The following is a 10,878-nucleotide window of genomic DNA, read 5'->3' on the forward strand; positions in this document are numbered from 1 at the left end:
TCTCTGTCCAAGTCAGTAAATGAATGATCTTTTCTTTGGCGAGGAAGGCAGCGGCTAATTAAAATCATCTCGTAGAGATCAGAAGGCCTCAGATTCCTTTACTTACATCCCAAAACACACTCTTGGGGAAATTCTGCAGATTACTCCTAGACAGATTTTTGGCTGCGGTGACTGAGTTATTCGACAGGCGAGGCTAAAAACTAGCCAGCATGATTTGCAATCTCATATTTAACAATAATGACTCAAAGCTGAAGAGGCTTTCTGCATTGTATATGTATAATGCTGACCAGTGAACTGATGCTTGTTCTATTTCTATAGTGCTGACTCAATCTGAGGTCACTTTGAATTCTTACTCTCAGATCCACAGATGAAAGTCTCCTGCCACCTAGTGACGATCATATGAAACACACACAGAGCAGACTAGTTATTTAGCTAGTTAACACTTTTATGCTCATATGAGTACAAAGTGTGTGTGAATTTGCCAGTTTTAATAAGATTTACTGGCTTTACACAACTTCAGGATGAATTCATCAGCCATCCTGGAAACAAAGTTTCATTTCAAAATCATTGATTTGTGATGTAAGTGGCATCAGATCCTGAAAATGTTGTGTTAATGTGTACGGTGGTCTCATACCAGCACTGTTGAGCAATGAATGTGAATGAATCTTTCCACGCTGAACTGTTATTGTTTTATGAGGTAGCCTAGTAAAGATAAATGTCATGCAAATCTAAACAAACTGTGGTTGGACGCTTTATTTACATGTCTGTCAGACGATCTCTTTTTGTTTAAGTGGGTGGATCTTGGACCTGAATGAGTTACAAAGTGTCTGAGAGTCAAAAAAATGTATATTTTCAGACAAACCACAGATAAGTTTTTAGACAAAATGATTCTTTAATTGAAAAATGTACTTTGAGGTTTGGAAAGTGGCAGTACAGACTGATCATAAGAACACCATTCATGATACAGAAGTTGACTGAATCAGTTTTACAGTATTCAAAGTTACTACCACTGCTTTGTTTTACATTTACAGTATGTGTAAACAAAGGGTAAGAACTGTGTGAGGAATGTCTCAGGACAACATGATTGTGTTAAAAACAAGTAATTCTGCTAATACTATTCAAGTGAGAACGGGGAAATCCAGAGATGTAAAACTGAAATAACATCAGATTCTCGATCAATGCAGGAACTCTGCAATAAAGTGGCCAAGTGCCCTAAATCTAATACAAGTGTTTCAGAAATGTGGTCTAAAAATGACATTTTTTATATATATATATATTTAGCAAAACCACTGGGATTGTCATAATGACTGCGCAGCATTCCTAGATCAGTGACTCAAAATGAAGGCAAGAGGTGTTTCAACAACTGACTGTTGTGTGTTTGTCTGGATTCAGGAGCTCATCACGTCACGTCGTCAATCAGACGTTCATATTCAGTCACAGCCTACAGCTTAAAATGCTTACTTTAAACCACTTCAAATTTAGTCAGTGTGATTAGTTAAATGTACCAAAAACAATGTGCAGGGACAGTTATTTGGTCCACAAACATAACACTACATCAAGAACATTAGTAGTAGTACTCCGTCTTAAAGGAACAGTTCACCCAAAAATGAACATTTCTGTTGAATTTTTTTTACCTTCATGTTATTCCAATCCAGTTCTTCAGCAGGACACAAAAGAAGAAATCTGCTGCTCTTGATCTTCACAATGAATGCATTCATTAACAAGCACCTGCAAACTCATTGGAATATAGTGCAGAAGTCACATGGACTTTTAGGGAACTTATTTGCTTTTTGAGCTCGAAAGTCTTGCATTCATTAAATATTCATCAAAAGTGTCATTTGCATTCCACTAAAAGTCATATGGTTTTGGAACGACTTGAAGGATGACAGAATTGCACAGAATATTTGGGTAAACCATACCCGTTCCTCATCTTTCCTTGCCGTTCGCTCATTCACGTTCACATATTAGAGTACAGTTTGGTGGCAGGCCTGCTGGTAGCTCGTCGCGTTTACAATATTAAACATATCATTTCTCACAAACGACAGGAAGTTACCCAGAGGGCACAGCGGCTGAGCAGAGTGTCGATTGTGGTCACGGCAGAAGGCAGTGTCAAAGGTCAAGTCCTCTCCGTTATAGAGAACACGAATGAACATATTCTTCAACCATCTTCCTCGTTTTCTATCACTCTTTCTCTCATTGTCTTTTGCTTCTGGTCCGTTCCACAGCTCAAACACCAGCCGCGCTGCAAACTTTGGAAACCCCGCCCCTTCCAGACCAAGCGCGCTTAGCAAAGGCGCCATTGTTACGTCATGAGCAGATGCTAAAGCGAAGACCACCTCTTCCGTTCCTTTGCGCGCTTGGCTTCCTCTGGCGATCCTCTCCATCTGCGTTGCGGTGCGGTTGAGGTACGGATGCGCCGCGAGGACAGCATATCGGCGGTAAAGCCCCGCCTCCCGCCGCTCCAGTTCGTCATCTTTCTGCTGCCGTCGAATCACAGCAAAGTGCTGTAGTGTAAGACACGCCCCCTCATCCGGAGCCTTTGATGTAGTCCGTGAGCTAGAGCATGGGAAAGCAAGACCATGACAAAAGTGACACAACAATGCATCCACCGGATTGGCTGCCCTCAGAATTTTTGTGGCCACGCCCAACGTCTTCGCCATTGTGATGTATGTGCGCTCCAGTTCTGTGTCTGCAGTCCTCTGCCGATACTGCCTGCGCTGCTCCTGGTCCAGGTACCGGTTGCGCGCGGGACAGTCGCACAAGGAACCGCAGAACAGCGTACTCCACTGCTGTCTTACCGTCAGTCGTGACCAATCAAAACGTGGCAGGAAGCCGAAGAGGAAGGCCAATCCACTCTGTAGGGTGCGGCTTTTACCTGTAGTCTCCACCCACAACTGCCGCGGCGACCAATCAGCAGTGAGCAGACTGTGACGCTTGATGTAGGCCTGGCGAAGATGATCGCCGTTTTTCAAGTGCTGCACAACTCCTGATAGAGAAAAAGAAAGAAATATTAGTAAGAATGTGGAATAACATTTCACACCAATGTTATTTTTAGTATCATTGACATACTATTATAGTTTTTATTCATATTAATAAAAAAAAGTTTTTATTTTTATATTTAATTTTACTTGAAATTTTAGTAATTTTGCATGTTTTTGTCATTTTTATTCGCTTTTTTTTCAGATTTGGTTTTAGGTATTTAATTTCTAAATCCTTACCTATAACTGAAATTAATTAAGTTCAATACGTTTAATTTTATTTCAGTTAACATTTAATTCAAGTATGTTTTTTATGCTTTCAGTTTTAGTTCATTATCCCAGTTTCACACCTACAATAAAACAATAAATAATTAAATTTGTAATTAATTTATTTATATATATATATATATATATATATAAATATACTAACCTGTCTGTGTAAGTTCTCCCATTTCACAGGTGCTGTGATTGGGTAATCGGGGCAGAGATCCCAGTGATGCCTCCCAGTGACCACGCCCACCGAGAGCCATGTGACTAATGAAGGAGGCCAAGAGGGGGTGAGAGGGCTTTCTGCAAAATTACAACCATAAAAGATGTGTTTCAGAACTTTAAATCAGGAATATTTTTTAATGCAATACATTTGTGAAACATTACCTATCAGAACAGAACAGTAGGCATCATAATGACCAACAAGCAACTCCATGTGAGCATGTCTTTACTAGATCTATCCACAAGGGGGAGGCAGGATAACACTAATTATCTGAATGCAATAGGGACATCTTCAAAGGGAAAAGTGGTTCATAAAGAAGTTGGTTAGCCTTTTGATGAATTATACAACCAGTAATAGGCCTACTTTATTTTAAAAGTACATTTTGGGTTAGTCTGTAGTAAAATATAAAAAAAAAAAAATCTACCTTGTTCCTGAAAACGAATGCTCATCGATTGATGATGGCAACAGCATGTGTCAAAAACAATGCATGAACACTGATATAAAATTTTCTACACTGGATTGCTACATAATGGAATTAGAATTACATGAAACATGCATCATTTTAATAATTATTGCATGGGTTTAATGCAAGTCTAATGCAACCAAGTAACAACTCTTTATATCTAATGCACTGGGTATTATTTCCCTTTGCAGGCAGTTTTAAACATGCAAGAGATTTCTGAGAACCAGGGATGTCGGATCACAATATTTTATTATAATGCATCTTCATTTTTGAGTCAAAACCCATCAGATCATCACGTCCAGTTGGGTCAGGTCACAGAGTCGGGTCAGAGCATATCTGAGTGTGTGTGAAGAACCAGAGCATGTTGAAGAGAAAGAGACAGAAGGATTTGTGGCTGAGGATTACTTTGTAATACATAAATCTCAGCCATCATGGGAATATTATGATTTGCTGTGCATGATTAATAATACTTGGAATACTCTGGACAAAAGCATTTGGAAAGAATACTATGATGAAACCATGGAAATGCAACAATGTTATTTTCGGTAGCGTTACAGTTGACTGTTCACTGCTGCTGTAACCACGGAGACACGGATAAAAGACTGAGGCGGGAATTAAATATTAATCTGATAATGATTCATAAACTGCATCACACGCACACACTAAACATGCAAATATAAGCCCACATTAACACACCAGTCACCTGTGATGATTTACATATGAATGTGTACCTCTTGTCTGATAGGACGCAGTCTATGGCGGGCTTCTTGGTTTTGGGGATGGAGTACAGAGGGAAACGGTCTCCATGCCGGATCATCACGTGTACCGACAGCAGCCTGTAGTCAGCCGGACTGTGACCTACGACACACACAAACACATCAGCACACGTCTGAGAGAGTCTTCAGGTGAGTGAGAGGGGAAATGAGTGGGCTTCTTACCCTCCCAGCCGTGCTCGGTGAGGTTGGGGTAATTGCAGTACCGGTGAGTGTCTCGGATGGGGTCTGGAGCGGGAGCATCCGTATGGAGGACCGGATTCACACGCTTTCTGCTTTTACCAAGTAACTTTTGCTCTGCCACCGGATTGGTTGGAATGAGATGCACTAGGGAAAAAAACGAAAGGACTGTGAGAGTCATTAAGCACAAGCACACACTTTAACCAGCTTCCTCAGTTCTGACCTCATAAAACAAACATTGAGCTGCACAGTGCTGTGGATTGTTACATTTTGGGAATCGCCATGGTGATGTGGGCAGAGGGAGGAGCCTGACAGGATATTTATTAACCAGTGACTGACAGCTACTAGAAAGTAAGTGCTGCAATCCTTCAATGTGACAGATGAAAACATCTGGATTTTACTAAACATTTAAGCTGCAAACTTACATTTAAGTACAAATAAACAATGGCAGGAACTCATTAAAGGGCTCATAATTATGATAAAGCAAATTTTCTTGGAGTAAAAGAGTAAATTGCACAATAAGAACATACTCTAGCATTAAGAACGGTCCAAAATTAGCATTTATAGAAACTAAGACGATTTAACAAAACGAATATATTATGACTGTTTTGACACAAAAAAAAAAACAAGTAGATATCAAAAATAAATAAATAAACTGTGAAAAAAAAGCATGATATGACCCTTAAATAACATGAACCGTATGTTTTATTATAACTTCAATGCATCCAGGTAAGCCAGGCATTGCTAACATTTTTCATTGCTTCCTTTTATATAACAATTTGGCATAAATTTGAGCAGAGTCACTTCTAGGAACAAGTTTCTTTTAGCCCTTTCACATTGGAAAAATATTTATGCAGCATTATGAAAACACTGTTCAGTAAAGCTAAACACAGAACAAATTAATGAATACATGGGAACGGGCTAAAAGATACACACCAGCATTTCCAACCTAACCCTAACCAACCAGGAGTTAAACTCACCAGACAGAAGTATAACGGTTAGCTGGTTTATACGCACAGCGACGGACATTCTGGAGATGTTAAAGCCAGTGTGTGCAGCTGTGTGTGTATTTGCACCTCATACTGGTTTTAATTCAGCAGCAAACCCCATTTGAGTCTTGTAAAAGCTGCCTGACCAATCACGTGTAAGCTCGGAACTCTCAGCCAATCACAGCTCAGCTCAGCTCAGAGGCCGGCCACACAAAGAGCTCTTTGTAGCTGAAAGTCTGAGTAGAGTGTACAAAAAGAATCACACACACCTAAACACAAATACAATAGACGCAAATCAAACAGGACAGACAGTGTTTGCAGGCTGATATTGTGTGTGTTGTTGGCACTGTGTACTTCAGCAATGATGCAACGCTGACAGAAACCCACAATTCACTGGGGTGTGAACCAGTCGTCGTTCATTCTTCACTTCTGTCTTTCTCGTTCTCGATGCATGGCCTCTTTCTCTCTGTCTCTACAGACCTGGAGCCTCTTTCTTTAAAACTACATCAGTCATGCTTGACTGAACTGAAGTGAAGAGAGAGGAAGAGAGGTCGGCTATTTTAAGATGCGGCTCTGTCCTACATTCAGCTTTCAGCTCTTGTTGGAGACACCACAAAGGAAGGAATAAATTAGTAATGACCTCACACAGGGCAAAAAAAAAACAGGCAACGTGAGGAAGACAGTAAGGATGACAAACCATTTTGGCAAAAATACACATGCATTCAGTCATTTAAGACACTTAAGATCATTAGATTACAAAATAAACCAAGTGTGTAAACAGCTGCTATTTTCTGAACGGACACTTTTCTGAATTATTGCAGCTGGTCTCAAGGTGGATGTATAACATAGGCCCCAAGGCAGTGAAATGTTTTAAGAACAGAAAGAGACTGTAAACCAGGCCAAAGGTCAACTCTTTACTATCAACAAGCACACATGCATGTCTGAACACAACAAAAATTTGGTTCTCTTATGTTGCCCTGTTGCTCAGGCTGAGCTGTGATTGGCTGTGGGATGCAGAGGGCGGGTATTAAGAGGATCGTTGACCAATCCCTGCTCACCTTGTCATGTTTGATTTCATTGAAGTTGGCTTTGCAAATTCGTACCATCTGTGCTTTTAAATGACTAAATTAGCAGGATTTTCCTGTAGCTGTCAGTGTGACATGAAACGTTTAATCTGCTGATATATGCAGCGCTGGTGTCTCAGATCCCAGTCTTCGCTGAAAGAGGATTTTCAGTCAAGGACATGGGACATTGGGGTCTAATCTGGGAATAATCTTTCTCTGAAGCAAATCTGATTTATCATCGCATTAAAAAAATACATAAACATTTATCTACTACAAACCGATTCCTCACTGATGACTTTACATTGTAAAAAAAAAAAAATAATATTCATTAAACAAAAATCATTATATTGAGGGTTTTATGGTGGCCCTGTGTGGTACTTACATATTTTTTGACGTGGTAATACCATGATGCTTCCACCATACTGTTTTGTAAGAGTATATAGACACAATTTGTATTTTTTTGGTTTGCATTTTTTATATTTGCAGCCAATTGAAAATGTATCCCTTAAAACCGTGTTCTACTGAAACAGGGGACAATCCGTGATATATAAGGCATGTCTTCAAGGGAAATGGCTTTGTTTAGCGTGCTGAATGCAATCTAATTGAGACCATATTCCCACTGGACACAAAACCCACACTCATGCACATACTGAGAATGTAAATACAGTTCAGCGGAGGTTATATTCCCACCTGACAGACTAAACACACAAACACAGCAGTCCCTGGAGAAACCTTAGAGTATGCATGAATAGCTGTAAGTTCATACAGAGGAAATGTGACTGAGATTATAGATTGTGTTTCATACTTACAATACTGCAGGCTGAAACTCAGCACCGCCAGCAGTGCACCCACCACCAGCACCAGCATGAAACGGCTCCGTGCCAGCATTGTCCTGTGATTGGTTCAGACGCCTGTCCATCAGCCATACATGCACAGCCCCTGTACTGTCACCTGGGAAATTAAGAGCAACGGAAACGTAATATTGCACACATATGAAAAACACTTAATGCATGCGATGTTTAACAAATGTTGAGATGCTACAAGGACAAAATGCTTAATGCAAACATTGTAATAAAAACCCCACAATGCTGGTTTCCCTTTTATAGGCATATTGCAGCAAAATACAGCCAAAGTCTGGTAAAACACAAACTGACAAACCTACACACTACACCAAGAGGCAACGTGTAATTTACCCTGCTTGCACAGAAGCAAAAACTGCTATTAACTCTAAATAGCTGTGTCTTTAAATTCCTACAGTGAGCTTTTTGAGCGAATCTGAGACATGCATTGCTGATGAACTGAGCAGATGTTGAAAGTCGCCAGAGAGTATTAAACCACTTCCTAAATTACACCCTCCCTCCTCTGCATAAAAACAGATATGCATTGAAATCTGCTAAATGTGACACCAATATTTCAGCTGGGGTTAGTGTTTATCACCTTTATCGCTGTTGGTATTGTTTAAATATATCACCTGTAACTGTAATGTCTCTTGCAGTGTGACCTGCTTTAGTCCAGTTTAACTTTTTGTGTAATTATTATTCATGCAGTTTTATGGCCTTATTTTTAAAGGAGAGATAACATGAAATATTAATGCTTTTAAAATTTGTCACACAGCAGGATTATTTAAATGAACTAATGAAGGCTACAACAATTCAGAAATGCAATTCATACAATGACTTGAATACATACACTCGTCTAAAATGTTTGTTTCTGAAATAAAAAGAACAATTTTGTCAATTCTATAGAAAATAGCCATTACAGTGTCATCAAGTTCATACATTTGACACATCGGACCTTTTTTTATTTTTATAAAAAGGCATGTTTTGCAATGTTTTACACTTTTCAGATTATAAAACTTGTGTGTGTGGGTGTATATATATATACACACACACACATGCATACATTTATTCTAAGGACTGTATACTTTATATTTTTACGATTTTGTTTACAGGATTTCTTTGCAGGATTGTATTTCTTTATAGGCCATATGGAGAAGTTGCCGAGAAGACTGCTCGCATTTCATAACGCAGTTTACACAATAAATGACTCTGTCTGAAACTGTTTAATCTTCAGACTCCGACAATGCTGGAACGGCGCTGTTTTCCTGCAAATATTGTTCATTTGGTGTTTTACGAGTGAAGACGATCAGTTTACGATCTCAGCAGCGCAACATCGGCGTCTTCGGGAAATCGTGCAGAAGGAAAAAGAGAAGAATTCGTGTGGAAAACTGCAGAACTGCATGGGATTCTGAATGTGGAAGCAGCACGTTTAGTGAAAGCAGCAGATCAAACGCATGTAAAGACATGTCAAGAGGGAAACCCGCTTTACCTGAGCCAACAGAGCCGAGTTATTCCGTTCAGAAGAGTCGATCCGAGCCGTGCTCCATCTGCCCCTGAAGAATGATCAGACTTAGCCCTGCTGTGATCCGGTGTGTGTGTGTGTGTGTGTGTGTGTGTCAGACATATTATTGTTGAGTTCCGTTGCTCCCTCTGCTGGTCATAGATGACAAAACGCTGTTGTGGTGATGTGATGGAGACATGATAGCACTGTACATTTATATTCTATGCATAGCCTTAACTTACCCTTCAGCATCTAACAGTTCAAGTCTGTGAGATGCTCTGTGTGTAGCATGTGTTTGTTGTGCTCTCGTGCACTTTGACCTGACAACTATTAATGATCCACCAGAGGTGTTCTGGTTTTGCTTCAGAACACAGATTTTACACTGGACATCAAGTGTCCAAAGTATATATTAAATGTCTCTTGAATTTGGCTGGGAGTGTGACCTACAAACAATGTTTACCCTTGCTGCAGACTATATTCATTCCTTTTGAAGTAAACTAGTAATAATACTAAGCCTATTAATTTTGCAAGTATGCACAATTATATTGTTGCACTGTGTTATTTGCATTTAACATAGGCTGGATTTCTTTACTGTCTGTCATTTTATGTCGGTGTGTGTGCTCTGTGCTTGTTTGTACCGATTCTACATTATTTGAACTGGTAGCCAGTTCAAGTATCGACGGCTGACACATTACAGTACTATATTGCTCTTTGGCAATGCATTTGTATGTTTTTGGTATTTTGTTGCATGATTGTTCTTGTTGAACTCATTGCAGGGGTTAAATTTGAGCTGTAAAGCAGCTCTAACAAGACAGTATAGTGTAATTATTAAGTTCAAGTAAGTTCAGTCTGTGTTGGTTCAGTTCAGTTCAGTTTAAACTCTGAAAAGGTTCATCAATTATAAAGCAAGATCAAGTGTGTAAGGAATAGTGGAGCAGAAGGGAATGAGGAGCTATGCACCAGAGAGATACCATTTGGATACCAGTAAGAAAACTACACTAATAATTACCATTCTTCCACAAAAAAAAAATACAAAGAATGAGTGATTTCCACCCTCTCACACTTGCATGCACACATTGACTGTCTGTGACAGGTTTGCAAGTTAATGCATGTTTGCTGCACTGACTCATGTGACTTATATAATTAAAGTAATACATACCGCCACAACCTGAATGAACAGAAGATTGAATCACTTTAAATATAGACCTGCCTGTTTACACAGAACACGCACAGTTCAAAGAGCCTCTGTCTTCTAAAACGCCCTATTACTCACAGATGTGATAGAGATATGCTGTGTCTTCATCTCAGATTTTGTCTCAATCTCTCTTGAAGATACAGAAACTGAAACAGTAGCTGCAAATGTCTCTGTTAATTATACAACTAATTATTTTGGCTGAATGTTTGAAGTTTGTTAATTGCATTTTGCATATCTGATAACTGTTAAAGGATATATTTTGCAATCATTTGATTTAGGGGTAGGAACAGCAGGTTAAAGACATGTGCAGAGACTTTACTGATCATCACCATGTTAATAAAACAATGACCTACAATGTCCAGTTAACCAACAGACCACAGGCCCAGTAATTCTGCTTTAAATGTCT

The 10,878-nt window shown here is 39.4% G+C and overlaps 1 protein-coding gene across 2 annotated transcripts; it reads right to left on the reverse strand.

Moving 5' to 3' along the window:
- Positions 1 to 868: 868 nt before the first annotated feature.
- Positions 869 to 9,417, reverse strand: LOC109103659 (2-phosphoxylose phosphatase 1-like). 2 transcript variants are annotated; one of them, XM_042740218.1, is made up of 6 exons: positions 9,266 to 9,417; positions 7,747 to 7,888; positions 4,870 to 5,031; positions 4,663 to 4,789; positions 3,409 to 3,548; positions 869 to 2,986 (listed from the first exon to the last, which is right to left on the reverse strand). In XM_042740218.1, exons 2-6 carry the CDS (start codon positions 7,823 to 7,825, stop codon positions 1,965 to 1,967), a joined length of 1,530 nt encoding a protein of 509 aa, XP_042596152.1. In that variant the 5' UTR covers positions 7,826 to 7,888; positions 9,266 to 9,417; the 3' UTR covers positions 869 to 1,964. The 2 variants fall into 2 exon arrangements, with proteins under 2 accessions (XP_042596152.1, XP_042596153.1); XM_042740219.1 differs by lacking the exons at positions 7,747 to 7,888; positions 9,266 to 9,417 and adding an exon at positions 5,865 to 6,483.
- Positions 9,418 to 10,878: the final 1,461 nt, after the last annotated feature.

Source organism: Cyprinus carpio, chromosome B15 (assembly GCF_018340385.1).
Source record: "Cyprinus carpio isolate SPL01 chromosome B15, ASM1834038v1, whole genome shotgun sequence".
NCBI classification, from domain to species: domain Eukaryota; kingdom Metazoa; phylum Chordata; class Actinopteri; order Cypriniformes; family Cyprinidae; genus Cyprinus; species Cyprinus carpio.